This window comes from Nanorana parkeri, unplaced genomic scaffold (genome assembly GCF_000935625.1).
Source record: "Nanorana parkeri isolate BGI_ZX_2015 unplaced genomic scaffold, ASM93562v1 scaffold89, whole genome shotgun sequence".
Classification (NCBI taxonomy): domain Eukaryota; kingdom Metazoa; phylum Chordata; class Amphibia; order Anura; family Dicroglossidae; genus Nanorana; species Nanorana parkeri.
In genome coordinates this window covers 2,281,937-2,300,327 of record NW_017306357.1, presented here as the reverse complement: position 1 = coordinate 2,300,327, position 18,391 = coordinate 2,281,937, and the positions used below count along the sequence as shown (strand labels likewise).

General features: G+C 43.2%; 1 protein-coding gene across 1 annotated transcript in view; it reads right to left on the bottom strand.

Moving 5' to 3' along the window:
* Nucleotides 1-1,627: 1,627 nt before the first annotated feature.
* ZYG11B (zyg-11 family member B, cell cycle regulator) overlaps nt 1,628-18,391 on the bottom strand; it is a 24,259-nt gene continuing 7,495 nt past the window's right edge. The window contains exons 3-14 of the mRNA XM_018552468.1: nt 17,558-18,312; nt 16,133-16,273; nt 15,858-16,034; nt 13,852-13,916; nt 13,186-13,285; nt 10,977-11,027; nt 10,696-10,857; nt 8,093-8,140; nt 6,124-6,321; nt 4,656-4,708; nt 3,979-4,076; nt 1,628-1,844 (exon numbers count right to left, since the gene is read on the bottom strand). Of these exons, the coding sequence (XP_018407970.1) occupies nt 1,663-1,844; nt 3,979-4,076; nt 4,656-4,708; nt 6,124-6,321; nt 8,093-8,140; nt 10,696-10,857; nt 10,977-11,027; nt 13,186-13,285; nt 13,852-13,916; nt 15,858-16,034; nt 16,133-16,273; nt 17,558-18,312 (2,030 nt within the window). The 3' untranslated portion in view covers nt 1,628-1,662. The remainder of the gene's footprint in view (nt 1,845-3,978; nt 4,077-4,655; nt 4,709-6,123; nt 6,322-8,092; nt 8,141-10,695; nt 10,858-10,976; nt 11,028-13,185; nt 13,286-13,851; nt 13,917-15,857; nt 16,035-16,132; nt 16,274-17,557; nt 18,313-18,391) is intronic.

The following is an 18,391-nucleotide window of genomic DNA, read 5'->3' as shown; positions in this document are numbered from 1 at the left end:
GTCTACAGCTACAGCAGTCATAGCCACCAATGCAGCGAGGAGCTGGAAGTATGGCTCCCTCTACTTTCCAGCACCAGCTCAGTGGGGTGTACAAACCACTCTTTAAAGAAGAGCTCCAGGGGGGAAAAAACATTAACCCTTGCAGTGGAGCTACCCTCACACTGCAAGGGTTAACTGCTCGTGGGTGTCTAGGTGCAAAAAAAAAAATATACAAAAAAATAATATGTTCTACTCACCTGATCATTCAAGCCGGCTTGCTCTTGGACTGGTCCCTGCAGTCTCTCTTCCCCTCCTCTGCAGCAATCTAAGAATTCTTGCGTCACCACATTCTATACATGTGTATAGACGTTAGGACGCTGAGGAACATTCCATTTGTGCAGCGGAGAAGACACAGTTTACTGGCCAGAGAAGCAGGGAGTCGGCTAGAATGATTGGGAGAGTATAACTTTTTTTTAGCACCTAGACAAAATGGAGCAGTTAACCCTTGCCGTGCGGGGGTACCCCAACTGTAAGGTTTAAAAAAAAAAATTCCCTTAAGTAAAAAAAAAAAATCAGTCATGGACTAAACGCAACGTAGCAAATATTAAGTTTTTTTTTTTTAAAAAGGATTAAAAACTCTGTCTGGAGTTGGGCTTTGATAAAGAACAGAATTGGTTTACTCACAGGCAGGTACAGCTTTGCGGTCGCCCACTCAAGGACACTACATCATCTGTAATCTATGACGCTTCCATGTCATATCATGAGCTGCAAAACCCCAACTCATAAACATATGGAGAAAAGCAAGTAGGCCTGCCGCTCATCCAACAAAGAGTAGACCAATGTAACCAGAAAGACTATTCCCAGCCAGGATCCACACAGAGCAGAAACCCAGATTCTCCGTTATATCCGGCTGTTACAGCTAGAGGCATCTTTGCTGCCAAACCTTTTTCCTAATTGCACAATGGCTTATTAACTCACTTTGTCATACTTGGCATCCGTGCTAATGCTGAATGAAGGCTTTCAAAGTCCATTTGCTGACTGTGACTTTCCACTGCAGGCTGCCAGTACTCCTTCCTGTTATTTCCATGATTCTGATTCACTTCAGCTAGGTAAAAAAAAACTCAACTACATTTCCTTACAGCATAATCTCCCAATATCACATATTTACAGGATTTAGGCTCCTTGATGGTTTCAACCTCTTCCAGAGCATTTTATGAGCCAGGCAGCTCCTTAAGGACAGTGACAACTATCACTTCTGTCCAGGATATACATTTGTTTCTATCGTGTGTCATATACAGTCAAAGCGGAGCTGTGCAAATGGCAGGTGCAGTCAAAACACACAAATGTCCGTATTCAGTGAGATTCGCTCTATGGAGAGTCCTAAAATAAATCTAAAAGAGAACAGCAGTGGCCACACCAGATGAGGAAGGTTCAGGGAAGAGATTTGCAGTGGCTGTTTTAAAAGCAGTGTCCTACAATGGCTTCATGCTCACAGCGACGTGGTGAAATGTAGCAGCCAGGTGTGTGATAATACTGACATCCTCATCCTATACAAAGTTTGTCACCTATTTGAAAAGCATTATCTAGTCCGTTCTAGAACGGTCCCATACATACAACACACACACACACACACACACACACTTCCACCTATACTAGGCGGATTCATAAAGGACAGCTCCGCTGTCACTTGCAAGGTGGTGGTCTTTGAAATACAGGATTGCCGTGCCGTGTAAGGTGCCTGTCAAGGTTGTCCAGGATGGCAATGGTGATACGTAGAACATCCGTGTTGGCACCTGCGTGGTCTCGGATATTGTGCAGTTTCGCCAGACCTCCCTCTTCGATTAACATGTTGCAATATCGAACAGCTGGAAAGAGAGAAGCAAAGAGTTTATAAAGAAACAAGGAACTTTGCAAAGCCAGCGCACATATTGGTATAGGAGATGGAAGTGGTGGATTACTCCCATGGATACACAATTTAAAAAAGGAGAACTATGAGGTGAGTGCTTTCACTCACCCCATAGTTCTAGCCGACCTGTGACAGTGAGACTGTCACAGGTCGGCTCAGTAGATCGGGAGGTGAGCGAACATATACCGGCATTCGCTCACCTCTCGATCCTGTCTGCCGTGACAGGGGAGGGGCTGGATTCCCCCCCCCTCCGATCCGCCAGCGCTGACTGGCGGAACGTACGGGGGATGGGGTGGGTACAGCTGGCTCTGCCTCTAGATAGGCAGAGCCAGCTGTCACTCACGCAGCTGGGCGGATCTCGACATCGATGTCAGGATCTGCTCCGGCGTCTCAGTATACCGCGAGCTGTAGCTCGCGGTATACTGAGCTTAGGGTAACGGGAGGACGCTAGTTTGTGTCCTCCCGTTACCCTAAGGAGAACTATGGGGAAAAGCCCTGACCCCATAGTTCTCCTTTAAAGCAAACCTTAAAGCAAGGTTTAAAGAGCATTTCCCCTGCAGAACCAAAAGTCACCTTTCCTTCACTTCCCCAACTCACTATTCAGCCACCAGAAGCGATAGAATTATTTCCGATTACAGAGAAGCCAATCACATGGGAGAAAGGAAGAATTGGAAATCCAATAAGAGCTTACACAGGGCTGTTTGCTCTCACTGCACACATCTGAATGGAGAGGCAGGGAAGTGAAAATATTACACTGCCAAGGAAGGGGAAGGGAATAAAGTGAATATTATGTTGCTTTTCCTTGCTAGAGCAAAGAACATGTTCACTTGTAAAAGACAGAAATGCACAGCATAATTCTGAAACATAAAATATCTCTGGATATCTAATATGATACATGTACAAAAAAATAAATGTTATGACACGATATCACAAAGTTTTAACCACAGCTCAGAATATTTTAAAACAGAACATGGATAAGGTAGACGGTAACATAAAACTACAGAATATACTAGCATGAGACTGGACAGCTTGGTCTGCACAAAAAGGGCAACAAAAAAAATAAACTAAGGGCCGGAACACACCAGCTCCGGTGCGTTCCAGCACGATCTGCTGCTGGAACGCACTGGAGCGCATCCAGGCCGACTTCCTGCGTTCAGGGGCGTGGCGGGGTGCGTTGAAGTCAATGGCCCGCACTGGAACGCGTGGCACATCAGTTCCTGCGTTCTGGTGCGATCTGAAAAAATAGTGCCTTCGATTCTGCGCATCACTACTCCCAAAAACAATTGAGCAGACCACATTAACCAATTTTTTAAGCAAAATTCTACTGGTGTATGACCAGCTTTAGATGTGGTGGCTGCATTAGTTTTGTCTTCTCAGGCTCCCCCTACCCCTTTGTTTTCACCTGGTGATCCTGCCTGTAACACACCACATACTAGGGTGACAACCCTTTACTCCATTTACTGCATCTTTGGAGGCTGCTGGTTCCTGGTCCGTACAAAAAAACGTCTCCATTGCATAGGGTGAGACGTTTTGTAGTTTACAGAAGATAGCTGAAAAAACTGAGAGCATAATGTCAGCTCAGTGCACATAAAGTCACAAGGACACTGGAAATCTGGCATGATAAAATAGGTATTCTCTGTACTTCCTGAAAATGTTCCTAGCCTGGAAACTAATGCAGCGACCACATCTAAGGACCGGCAAGCTGCAACATATTACATTTTTGCTCTTGGGTTTAGATATACTGTAAATATCCACAAGGAACAATTGTGTGCAGCGTAGTGAATAGATTATACTAGCCACACCGTACAAAGGACAGCAGATATTAGCATACATATCACTCACATGAAAAGGAAGTACATGCGACATCTACCAATGTTTTTAGGGGTATTTCCATTTCTCAAAAACATGCCACAGATGAGAGATAGAGATTATATATTTAACTCTCTCTACATACACAATATATATCTATAGATATATCGATATACATACATACATACATACATACATACATACATATACACAACCTATGGGCGGCAGAAATATATTACAACGCAAAAATAATTTCTAAAATGTAGTGTTCCACAAATACATACGGTTTTTGCTGCAGACGTGTTGCATGGCCCATACAGCCCAGAGCTGCACGCCGGGTGTGCTGAAACATGCCAGCAGCGGGAAGAAAGGGTTAAATGACCTGCAAAGAGAACAGGTGGTCAGTCTATATGTACTATGTCCTCAGGCAACCTTTAAAACCAACTCTGCCCAAAACTTGTATTCACCTTCTGGGGGGTGACCCGTGTGCTGGATCTCCTACGGTCTTCCTATATTACCTACTTGCAGCAGTTTGTGCCCGCACACCCCTCTTACAAGGCCATGGGGATGGTGTCAATCTCTCATATGGATTCCCCATTTATGTACACTATAGAGAATACTGTTCATTACTACTGGCGCCAAAAGAAGACCCTGGAAAATGGGTGGAGCTACTTTTAAATTGCAACACAAAATCAAATATTTGGAAAACATTCCAATGAGGTCATTTTTAAAACTTTTAACCCCCTTAATCTAAGAATACTTTGCAGTTTCCCTTTAAAACAGGTTGTTTATATTATGAAATCTTCATTTTCTATCCAGCCGCACATTCGCAATATTGCTCCATCAAAATGAAAGCACATAAAACAGCACAATTGCACAAACCTGCTAACTGCAACCGATTTATAACTAGGACATACAAAACTGAAATGAATTAAGCCAACAGTAATGGTTTGGCTCTTACCTATAGGCAACCATCTCACATTCTGGTGTTGGCCAGCCAAGTATAGCAGAATGCTGCAAAGACAGATGTACCGTCAATAAGGAAGCAAAGAAGAAACCTGAAGTTACACAGCTGTAATGATGCATAAAAATTTATCAAAAAGGACAAATCTATTTATGATGGGTTGCCAATGAAGCACAGTTACTCCACACCACGGTGAATTTACAGCTCATTCATCAAACACAGCCCGTGGAATGTCACAGAGTTCTCCCTGTTTAACCAGTTGACATCCGCGGTGTTAAACCCCCTTCCCATCCAGGCCATTTTTCAGTATTCAGCGCTGCGGTACTTTAACTGACATTTATTCCGTCATGCAGCGCTGTACTGAAATGAATTTTATACCCTTTTTTGGGGACAGATAGAGCTTTCTTTTGGTGGTATTTATTCACCACTGGGGGTTTTATTTTTTTACTATATTAAGGAAAAATTACCGAAATTTAAAAAAAAAAAAATTTTTTTCTATATGTGAAACACCCGGTAACGGGTGTGTGCATTTATCGGGTCTTTTCTGCCCGTGCGTGCCCGCTAGGGGGCGCGCGCGAGCAGAAAAAAATTGCCGTCTGGAGACGGCAACCCGCAGATGCTGCAGTGCCGTCCGTCCGTTTTTTTACTACGGGCGGACGGCAAGAGGTTAATGCAGCAGAGAGAACTTTGTGATTGGAGGAGTGACTAATCACATGACTTTGACCGGTCACTTGACCAGGCGAAGCCAGCAGAGCATTAAAAAAGGTGAACTATGGGGTCAGTGCTTTTCCCCATAGTTCTCCTAAGGGTCACGGGAGGACACAAACTAGCGTCCTCCCGTTAGCCAAAGCTCATTATACTGCAAGCTACTGCTCGCGGTATACTGAGACCGCCGCAGCCAGGACGGATCCCGACATTACTGTCGAGGTCCACCCAGGTGCATGATTGACCCGCCCCATCCGTTCCGCCAGTCAGCACTGGAGGATCGGAGCGGGGGAATCCCTGCAGGGAGCCGTGAGTGACAGTCACATCTCTCTGCAGGGACAGGATCTTGAAGTGAGCGAGCGACGGTATGTGTTCGCTCATTTCCCGATCTATTGAGCCGACCTTTGACAGTTTCATTGTCACAGGTCGGCTAGAACTATGAGGACGAGTGAAAATCGCTCACCTCATAGTTCTCCTTTAAACACATCGCTGTACTTCATAGATGTGCCGTTCGTTTTTGATTTTGGTGTGAACAGGGCACAAATGAAACCATTGTTTGCCATGTGCCCTGTTCACACCATACATGTGCAGTTGTGTGTGGAAAACTGCAGCACAACAGATATGGTGTGAACAAGCCTTTAAAGAAGTAAGGGCATACTGCTGCTTTATAAACTGATCCCTTCTTGGTCCACTGTGAGCAAGCAGCGCAGGGAAGTAAAGTGATGTGTGATAAGAGAACTCGGATATCTGTTCTACTTACCAGTTGCTCTAGCAGTGTATCCCTTAAATCTGTACTGAGGGTCCAGGTCTCCTCTCCCCGGGATACCAGATGTGCAATGATTCCTGCTGCAAAATAACTGACCTCCACCTCCACACTGTGAAGGAGCTTGCTGATCTGATCAATAAAGTCCTTCCACATGAGCTCCGAGTGCAGCTCCTTCACCTCCGCTATGTTGTTCTACAAGGAACATGGAACATGGAACATTTGCAAGTTACAATAAAAAACAAAAAAAAAAACAAACCCCCCCCCACATGCGCAATCTTAAAAAGGAGAACTATGGGATGAGTGAAATACATTCATCCCCATAGTTAGAGCCGACGTGCGATACTGCATCTGTCAGACCTTGGCTCTATTGATCGAGAACTGAACAATCACAAAGTGCCGATTGCTCAGCTCACGATCTTGATCTGTCAGTCACCACTCCCCGCAGGGGTTTCCCCGTTCCCCCTCCCCTCTCCGTTACTCCAGCGCTGACTGGAGGGACAGACAGGGGAGGAATGGGCACAGCTGGTTCTGGAGGAGGCAGAGCCAGCTGTCAATCAGGCAGCGTGGTGGATCCTGACAATATTGTCTTTCCTGGCTGCAGCGTAGCAATAGCCCGCCAAAGGCTTCTTTTTGGATCACAGGAGGACATTAGTAAATGTCCTCCTGTGACACTAAAGAGAACGAAGGCCAAAAAAGGTTTGGCCATAGTTCTCTTTTAAGCTTAATAGAAGAAAAGGCACCAACATTCAGCAGAATGTGTATGATTTATAACTTGACTAAAAGAAAGAATGGGGTGTAGACAGCAATCAGATATTAGCTTTAAGAAAAGAAAAACAAAATTGTTATTCTAAAATAGCAGATCTAAACTTAGCCAGTTCCTAGTTTTATGTTTTTTATATTACATTCTAATATGCAAATTTGCTAAGCAAGAAATCTAGAATAATTACACACACATACATGGGTTATGGTTATAACTAGACAACAGCAAAAAGCGTTTTGTTGGTTATAATTAGGAGGTGGACTGAAATGGAATTTCAGACCGAAACGAAAAAATTTGTCAGGCCAAAACCGAAAAGGATTTTTTTTCCTAACCTTTTTAACTTTACTGTCGGGGGCTTTGGGGAAATATTAGGGGTCTAGACCCCTGATATTTCCCTTTTGAAGTAGAAAATGAGATTGGAGAACACAGAGTCCTAAATCTATTTTTCTGTATCCCCTGTTATAAATGGATAGGAAGCCTCTATACTGAGTGTTCCTGATCATTCATAAACTGAGAAGAGAGTATGAGTTACTAATGTCCACAATCATGAATGAAGAGGAAGTGATGTAGAGCACTTCCTGTTCATTCATAATTGGGGACACAGTAAATATTCTATGTCCTCAATTATTTAAACAGTCAATGATCAGCTGATCGATGAGTGCTTGTAACCGCTCTCCATCCTGAGTCGCCTGTCACAGGATGCACTCCTCCCCCGCTCCACCAGCTCGGCCTCCTGTGACAGCTGCCTCCTACCTGCACCGCTCTCCACCTGATCAACTTGTCACAGGAAGTCGAGCAGGGCGGTTGGGGGGGGCTTGACCTCCTGTGACATCGCCGCTGACAGCACTCTACTTCCTGCCCCATTCGGCCTCCTGACAATTTCTCTCCCCCCTCCCCTGTCAGAGCGGACACAGAGCAGCGCCCAGTGGGGAGCAGAGAAACTAGAGGTGCACTGCATTTTGGGCCGATATGTTTCAGTGGCTGAAATTTCGGTGCATCCCTAGTTATAACTCCTGAGAGGTTTCTTTTAGATGTCTTTTTTTTGTTCAGGCCTTGTCTGCATTACATTGGTATCAGTGGAAACATGAGCCAAACAATATGAGCAGTGAATCCCCCCAGGTTGGTTTAAACAAGGCACAAAATTACATAGACTGATAAAGCAGCCAAGACACAAAGAACACGAAGCCATTCTCTCTTTCTTACCAGCAAACCAAGGACTTTCTGCTGGATGGAGGACTCTGATGGAAAAGTCTTCAGCAGAAAAAAAAAAAGTAAATAGAAACTGTTAACTGTAAGCCGCAACCCTAAATAATTAACTTTTTATTTTTTTTGCTCTCGTTTGGTCTGTTAAATATAAAATTGAAAAATGTATTTTATGTCAGTTTAAGGAGTGCAATAAAATACCATTTGATCCTGCCAGAAATCATGCAAGCTGACAACTTCCTGTGCTCTATGCCTGTTCTGCACTGTTATCAGTTAGCAATGTGGCCAGTATTCTTTCAACAGAACATCTTTCCTGTATGTTATGGAGGAAAAAGAAAAAAAGAAGAGGGGGGTGTTCTGTAGTCCTAAATTACTTACCAGGGTGCAAGTTCATGTAATGGTCACCACCTCAGCTGCTCGTACTCTTCAACCCTTGGCTGAACCCAAAGCGCTGTTCTGCTGCCAGGACTGAAGAGAAAATGTAATTTGCCCTAGGGTGACAACACAGCTTTTCAATGGATACAGCACAATGAGTGAGTGTTGTCTTTCTAGGACAAATATGTGTTACTGGCAGGATTACCAGGTGACAATGGAAAAAAGCCAAAGAAAAGAAAACTAGTGCAGCCATCACATGTAAGGACTGGTAAGCTGCAATTATATTTGTGTTCCTGGGTTTAGATACACTTGAAGGTATCCATTGGAAGTTGGAATTATTTTGTAATTTTGTGAGCAAAAGGGATATTTGGGAAGAAGAAATGAAGGAGTCACCTGCACCCATACCTGGAAGTATCAGGTATGTCTGCCCACAGAAGGAGAATAAGAGCAGAGTGGCTTAAAGCTTACAGAATGCTGTCCCCACATGACAGCACTGGTACCTGGTGATTGGCAGCTTAGGTATACATCATTGCAGCTTAGGTATACATCATTGCATCATGAGAGGAAGGGTAAAAATTCATAAGCTCTTCAGTCCTGGCAGCAGAACTGCCCTTTGGGTTCAGCCAAGGGATGACGAGCACGAGCAGCTGAGGTGGTGACCGTACGTGAACTTGCAGCTTTATAGGCAAATGAAATGTTCACTGCAAAAGGAGGAGTTTTCCAATGTAAGGAATAAAGCATCCCAGTGACGATAGCTGGGGGGGTTACGCCACCTCGAGCCCAGCCCATCCGCTGCTTTTCTGACCATTTTCTAAGGCTGCTAGAGTGCTTGGAACGTTTTTCTTGGCATCATGCTCTAGACTTGGAAAGAAGTTACCAAGGACACAACTGCAGCAAAATAAAAAAATGGTCAGCAGCATCAGATGCAGATCCTAGAGCGGAGACCAAATGCTCATCTTTATAGTACCACTTTATTGCTTAAAATGGAAAACCCCTTTAAATGTTTTGGATAAAGTTGTCCTTTAACCCCCTTTCCACCCACAATCTAATTTATTAACATACCCAAGCATCATGCCCCCTGCCAAGGATAACAGGATTTCTGAACTCGTCACAAAATAAATATTTTTGTTGGAGTCCATTAAAAGTACATAGGAATTAGAGTGCTTGGAACGTTTTTCTTGGCATCATGCTCTAGACTTGGAAAGAAGTTACCAAGGACACAACTGCAGCAAAATAAAAAAATGGTCAGCAGCATCAGATGCAGATCCTAGAGCGGAGACCAAATGCTCATCTTTATAGTACCACTTTATTGCTTAAAATGGAAAACCCCTTTAAATGTTTTGGATAAAGTTGTCCTTTAACCCCCTTTCCACCCACAATCTAATTTATTAACATACCCAAGCATCATGCCCCCTGCCAAGGAAGGTCTAATACCTTTGTGTGATGCCACTGCCTAAAGGAGGATTGAACAGCTAGCAAAAAAAAAAAGAAATCCTGATTATTTTTTAACACAGCAGAGATGAAGATTCGATGTCTATTCCCCTGGACACTAGCAAAAAACTAAGGCATGCTGGTAGTAGGAGGGATTATCCTGGGTTGGCCTACAGTTTTTTTTTTGTTTGCCAGCATCCAATTCCACTGTTGGCAGCAGTATAACCCAAAGATTTCCTGTGTCCCTAAATGGATGAGAGAAAAATGTTAATAAGATTCTATAACTTGAGAGCAAGCAGCTTACACTTTGCTGGCTGCTACTCGTTCTCAATCAGCTAAGGTCACCACTGACGATCGGGACCAATCGGAGGGGTTTCTAATCATGTGACCACTGAGCTTTGACATCATGATAACATTTAGGCTAGGCACTTTACCGACAAAAAAAAAGTGAAAATGCTTCAGGCTGCAGCGGTTATCTGCAGTGCCATCTATAAATGTAACCATCAGAATCAGTTGTACTATTAAAAATAAATTCTATATTTTCCTTAATACTTTTTTTGTGCATTTATCAGCGTAACATAAAAACAAACCATAACAAATACAAAACAAAGTCCTATATTCATTAAAAAAATTAAAATTACATTTCAGATCGCACATTTGTCTTATTGCCAAGTTACCCGACATGTTCTTGCCGCTAAATTTGGCCTGGGCATCCATGACCTCTATTATTATTATACAGGATTTTTATAGCGCCAACAGTTTGCGCAGCACTTTACAATATAAGGAATGATTTTTACCTCAAGGACCTTCATGAAGAGCTCCAGGCCCTGGTTCTCTATAAAGTGGCGGCATGTAGTTGGAGATTCATCTGTCAGGTTCCACAAGGCACTGAGGGTGAACTTTAAAGTGGTGTCCACCAAGCTCTGGCTGGTCTTCTGTCGCACTATTTGCAAAAGTTGCTGAATGCAAAAAGGTCACAATCATAATTATGAACAAATCAAAATGGTTATTACAAAAACACACACACAGGAACGATCTAGGAGGAAAAAAAAATATCTGTATATGGTGAAATACATACCCTTACAATGAAGAGCTCGGCTCCTAGTTGAGCTGTCTGTTCTGTTGAAAGCTGCCAAAGAAGCACATTGGACTTTAAGCACATAAATGAAATGTATTTTTAACTCAAAATGAATAAAAGCATAATGTACTAAGGCTCCTCCCTTATTCAACATGCTATTGAAACTTATAAATAAAACCTTTTCATTACATACCTTATGTTATACACAGTGAAGGCATCGCTAGGTCTTTGTGGTTCCCTGTGCAATACAGGCAGACCATGGCTGGTTGGAGGGGGTCAGTAGGGAGGGGAGGGGGTCAGTAGGGTGCTGCACATAGCTTCTTGAAAACACCACAGCACCCTGACTCAGAACACCTCTTAGAAGCCCACAGCACATACACAAGTAGCGGAAATGGAAGAACTCCTCTTTATCAAACTAGACAAGGTGACCAAATTCTCTAGACTATGGGCACCATGGACACATTTCTGCCTAGGAAAGATATACGAAGAACTCACACATACCACCGCTTAGCAGAATAACATACACGTAAATTGCCTACCGATATTCGGGGGAACACATTTCTGGTGTAGGAGATGGTGCGCCAAAACGGAATTACACCCATAACGACAAGCTTTAAAGTCCCCCCCACCACGACTCCCCATTCTCTAACCTACCCTAGAGTTCTCTGTGGTTTTACCATAGAGGACTCTAGACCTTCTACCTTCCATCTCTGCCACCTCTATATTACTTAGTGACCCCCCTCAACGTCTGTGTTGTCTCATTACTTGTTTCCGTCTACTTGAGGTTCATTTCATTGTTAGAGCCCAATGTATGGCATGTAGGGCTGAGGTCATCGCCCTGAAGGACCATTCCAGCTATATACCCACTCCGTTGACATGTTAAGTGGACAGTTGGCTCTGGATCTGTTGATGTATTGAGCTGGACCACCCAACAACACGGCCCGCCCGGTATTGTATTGTACAGTATGGCATCCATTTGTTTGCTTGTTATGCGGCATATTGCCAGGAAGATGTGATATGTTTGATCACAATACATATATGCCTTTTCTTTTCTTATGTTCAATAAAATAAAAATCTTAATGAAAAAAAAAACCGCAAGTAGCGGGCTGGCTCTTAAGAGCAGTTAAACAATGATCAAAATGCTTTCATAGGTGGATGTCATGCCCTAAGAAACGCTCATATGTGATGCTGAGACTCCATGATTGAAAGGACCAAAATCCAGTGAATGAAAGGGACAGTCAGGCTGGGGAGGAAAGAGGGGGATGCTGCTAGACACCCTCCAGCCAGGAAATGAGGTAGACTCTATCTGATGTGCTGCAGCCTCTAATACATGTTGTAGGTCGCTCACAGTGTGCAGTAAAATTAAGTAAGCAATTCCAGTACAGGAAGGCACCCTGTATAGCTGTACAAGATTGAAAGTAAAGCTGGAGTTCAGCTTTAAAACAAAAAGGTTGGTTGGCGTGGCTGCGATGCACAGGTCCCTGTGTTTGTGTGTGTGTTTCCTACAACTGTAGCTCATGCCCATTAAATATACGTGGGTATCCTGTAAAATATTGTCTAATATCTTGATACATAAATATGGGAAATAGACATTAAACAATTCTTATTGTAAAATTATACAGCTCCAAAAGTGTTCCAACACCGTTTTAACAATCAGCACCTAGACCTTTACACAGGAATGCGGAATACAAAAAGCAACTTAAAGCACATTCAATTTGTTTAACCCCTTCGTGACTGACGATGTACAGTGTACGTCGCCAGCATCGGGGCTGTTTAAACAGACTCCCGGCGACTTTTGCTGCCGGGACTCTGTTTAAACTTGTAGAGCCGACTGTCGGCTTTACAACAGAAGCGATCCTGGCGACTTACCTGTCGCCAGATCGCTTCTGCGTCCCGAAGAAGGGGCCGCCCCCGCCGGACACCCCTGCCGTGCTTAATTAAATTTTTCACTAAATATTGGGGTTTAATAAGGAGTTGCGCTAATATTGCGCAACATAAAAATTTGCAACTACCACCATTTTATTCTATAGGGTCTTGGCATTCAGAAAATATATAATGTTGGGGGGTTTTAAGTAATTTTCTGGCCTAAAATGGGGAATATAACATGGGTACAAAAAATGAAAAAAAAGGACTCAGTCATGAAGGGGTTAAAGTGTATCGTGATTCCTAGTCATACGGGTAACAGAATTGCAGAAAAATGAATACAAACCTTAGCAGCGAGAATAGAGATAATGGCTACAGCCATCCTTTGCATGTTTTGGTCTTCATGATTACACAACCACTGCATTACCAGCTTCGCGGCATCGAATCTAGAAGGAAAGTGTACAAATGGTTTGCGATCACAAGGTATCATTGCTGCCAACACAGCTTTGGATGACTTATCTCCAACTACCCAGAGCCAAAAGTCTGCTGATGAAATGACTGAACAATTAAAATGGAAACACAGATAACGCTAGGGATAGAGGTGTGTGTATATATATATATATATATATAATACATATACACCTCTATCTCTATCTATCTATATTATATATACACACACACACACAATTTTTCACAAATTAACATTACATAATAAAGGATTCCCAGAGCAGCATGGGATATACAAAGCAGATGCTGCTGGCTTGGTTTGTCAAAATGAAACTTTGGACTAAGCCGCCTAATGAGGCTTTGGGGTGCGTCGTTCAGCTCAGAGTGTAAATTGTTCTTGCTCTACAGAGTTCTTTAAGCAACTTATTTTCCCTTCAACAGAGTGGCATAGAAATAAGAGAAGACATAATATTGCTCAAATGAACACTACAAAATATAAATATGCAAAATGTATTTTTTAATAAACAGTTTTTTGTTCTAAACACGAAAGAAGATTCTGAAATACCTGTTGAATGGGACATCCTGCAAGATCCTATCACTGCAAAGGGAAAGCAGACAGTTTTTCTGCAGCTGAAACACAACAGGGAATAATATGATTATCAGCATATGAAGAAGTCACGGCTATGCAAGATGCAAGTGCTTCTAATAGTGTGTTCACTTTGACTTTTCACAGAAGTTGACATAGACTCCACTATGCAAGATCCCATGTGCAGGAATCTGCTGTGCTATTAGCAGGGATACATGTAAAGGTGCCTACAGACCTATTATAATCAAATCGCACAAGCCAGCCAGTTGTGGCTCTTTTGGGCAACAGTCTTATGTCTGAACACACTCTGTGATCTCTCTAGATATACCGTGTACAGCCCTTCTCTGGCAAAGTGTAGGTATATACACGTGCACACAGTTACATTTGTTCATTACATATGCAGCCTGCATTTTATGCTTGTTAGCACTGCACAATAATTCTGCTTTACTGCACCACCTATCTTTGCAAAGCTATCAGCTCAGATTAATTGGGAATTGTGACAGCAATTGGGAAATGTGACAGCATTAAGCCGATTTATCTTGTAAAAGTCAAAAAATTACTTTTAGGGCTCATTCAGACAGGCGAGCACGTCCAAATGGCGTGCATGCCTTTAAAAAAGCCTGATCCCAGAGGGAACAGATGTTGCGTGTAATAACACGCTGCAGCCTGTTCAATATGGGGGGACGCGGCTGCACACAATTACACGTGGTCACACACGCACCCAAACCTGCACAGTGCGTCTCCAAGTGTGGGCGCCCAGACCCGCACAGATTTGCAGGTTCAGGTGTATGTGTGACTGCGTGCAGCCGTGTCCTCCCATAGGGAGGAACTGGCTGCAGACCGCAATTACAAGCAGCATCTGTCCCTCCCCGGATCGGGACTTTTTATAAGCGTGCACACCCCTCTGAATGCACCTTTACACAGATGCTAGAACACAGTTCAGTGCTGTCCAAGATAATTCTTTGTATTTGCACTAACAGTTATAGAACACGCTTTCAGGGGATCTAGTATCCCCCTTCTTCTCTGTCCAAGCAGTAAAGAAGCCTGTAAGCTTGTTCCAAAAATGTACCTGTTGGTGCATATAAGAAAATAATGAACATTAGCAGTACTCAACCGTATTGCTGCAAATGCACCAATATGGCAACAATCACCTTAAACAAATGCTAAGGGCTTGTTCACATCAAGCACGTTCCAGGTGCAGAGCAGATCTGTTACAGACCGGATCAAAACTGCGTCCAATGTATTCCAATTGTATTTTGGGCTCTAGTTCACACCGCAGCGTTCAGTTCCAGAGCATGTAAAAAAAACTGCAGCAAGCCCTGTTTTACCTGCTCTGGAACGCATGCAAATGCCCTAGAACTAAAGACGGCTCTGAACGCATCAAAAGCGCAGCAAAAAACGCGGTATAACACACTGCACTGCGTGTAAAGAAACTCATGCAGATCTGGTCTACATTTGGTGTGAACAAGGCCTAAAACAAATCTCGAGTATCAACTGACAGATATATCCCATAGGTGGTTTACAAAAAAAAAAGTGAAAACTGGTAGGACTCTGGGCAAGTACAAGGGTCCAGAGATATTTACTATATAACCAGTGCAGGATTATATAGATAACATGTTTGTTGTGTTGTCTGTTCAAGTCAGAGGTGCTGAGTCATGGGTTCCGGGAAGATATGCATGCAAGTATGACATGTATGAACTGGCTCACTTTTCCAAGTTGTATTTTTAGACCAGGGCAGAAATTTCAAATCACATCCAATCTAACTGCTGGCAGGCGTTTGTAAAAGCAAATTGCTCTTCGCTTCTTTTAAAAAAGGAGAACTATGGGGTCAGGGCTTTTCCCCATAGTTCTCCTTAGGGTAACGGGAGGACACTAAAAAACCCCCCAAAAAAACAGCATTTGCTTATAATTTGTCAGGCCTACTGGCTACATTTCTCCTGGAATATGCTCAGCCCTGTAATTGATGTATGTTTACATGGTCCTACCTGCTGGTGGTTCGGAAAATGTTTCATGGCTTCGAGAAGTAAATGAGTCACGTCTGCCAGGAGTTTCACAGGCATCCCTGCTGCCAGGTCCTGCTTGGTCAGGTTGAAAACACAGGCACTGGCTGCGAGTTGTACGGGCAGGTTTGTTGAATGGTTTTTCATGCCTATCACCACTAACTGGGAAAAAAAAAAAAAAGGCAAAAACACATATTACAACCGATTAAAAAAAAAAACCTGATGTGTACAAGGTTCTTACGTCAGGAGCCATTCATTACCTTCAGCATCTCTGGGTTGGCTTTATCCATGACATGTGTCAGACTGAAGAGATGGAAGAGAGCCTCCCGCACAAAGAAGGAGCGCTCACTGTAGCGGCGCAGCGCCTCGGCAATCTGTGTCTGATTCGCTTCTCCGGACACCTTATTACATATAAAAACACAAGAATTAAACACAGTAAGTTTATCACAGTTTGCCTGTCCAATAGGCAGCATGCCCAATGTTTTCACTGTATTAAAACACATGCACAAAGCTTAATGGAATCATAACGCCAACCTCACCCTTTTTGTGTTGTACCATTATTAAAAAAAACTTAATTATTTTGAGCCCATCCTAGTCAGGCTAACTATGTATGGCTGTCATTTTTTTTAATTGACTAATTAATGCACAGATTTGCTCATTTAATGTTTTTCTTTTTGATCACCTATATATTTTTGCAAATATATTCTGCAAATATACACTGCAAATTCTCAACCCGATAGAACACCTTTGGGATGAATTAGAGTGGAGACTGCGAGCCCGGCCTTCTCGTCCAACATCAGTACCTGACCTCACAAATGCGCTTCTGGAAGAATGGTCAAACATTCCCATAGACACACTCCTAAACCTTGCTGACAGTCTTCCCAGAAGAGTTGAAGCTGTTATAGCTGTAAAGAGTGGGCCAACTCAATATTGAACCCTACGGACTAAGACTGGGATGCCATTAAAGTTCATGTGCGTGTAAAGCGCGCACACACACACACACACACACACACTTCTTCATATAGAGAACCGGAGAATCAGTGTGATTTGCAAAACAATTAACTCATCGCTAATTGTAATGCCAGGATTGCTCATTCAGGGCAGTGCAACATGTTTGCTTTAACCCCGTCTGCCCAGCACCAAAAACTTACCTTTCTTTCACTCCTCCAACCTACCAAACCAACCAAAATACTGGATACTTCCAGCTATGGAAGAGCCTGTGACAGCATTAAGCCAAACAAGGGCAGTCCAAAGTTTTTCTTAAACTATGCTCCAGGAACTGGCAGCGTATCCATGGCTGCTCCCAATGGCTGAATGGACGGTGAGGGAGTGGAAGAAAAAGGAATTATATGTTGCAGGGGAGGGCTGCATTAAAGACGATCTGTTGCTTTCTCCTGCATGATAAAAGATCAAAAAGTCTCAAGAGGTGGTCATAGGATCAAACATCCAGAAGTCATGTGATATGCTATGACATGTGACAGGTTCCTTGGATTTGGGATCTCAGGAGCAAACTTTTTAACAACTAAAAGAATAAAGCAACCCTGTCAGAAAAATACAATTGGTCAAAAAGCTCTACCTGCAAAAAGAGAGGAGATACTTACCTCTCCTGTTTCCTGCTTAAAAAAAATGAATTGTAACAGAACAGAATAAAAGAAAAGTCAGAGGCAGACATAAGACATTCCCACCTTTACAATCCCTTCTCCAGAAAGAAGCGCCGAGTACCCAGCCTCTGTGGCCAAAAGACCAACAAACTGGATCTGAGGGCGCTGTGTGATAAAAGCCTCCACCGCCTTATCCGTAACATGCTTCCTTCCAGAGATGTCCAATGAAACCAGGCTGAGCAGAATATCGTTCTGCTCTAGCAGGCGGCAAGCTATGTCCGAAGTGAACTGCTTGTCATCAGATATATCTAACTGGTTAAGATGCATCAGCTCTTTGATCACTTCTAGGATTTGCGTGGTTGTCATTTTTAAACACTTCAAGTGGTGCATAGTGAGGGATTTCAGCCTGTCCTTGCACCCCAGAAGGGCAGTAATGTCAGTCACAGAGGTGTTGGAGATATCCAGACTTTCCAACCTGGGAAGCGATGCGACATCCGCCAGGTCTTCATTATAAAACCGAACGTTGGTAATGCTCAGTGCCCGAAGCCCGGACAGGTGGCTAAAGCAATGTTCATATGGATCCTCCAATGACAGAGTAAGAGAGTTCAGGACTAGACATTGAAGGTTTTCCCGGATCCATTTACTACTGCTGAGTCCACTGATGATGTCAGTAATGGTTATGTCAGCATTGACCCCAGTAGCATCCAGCTCCACCAACTTGTGGTGGCAGAAGGCCCTACGAAAGGCTACAGCAGATATCTTGGCCTTGCGGATGCAGGCACGCTTCAGCCTCAACTGGTTTCCACGGAAAATTCCTACAGACACTTCATTTAGTTTTCCTAAAATTTGAGAAAAATGGCAACGAGTTTATAAAGACATGAAACAAATCACAAATATTATTCAATATTATTCTAAAAA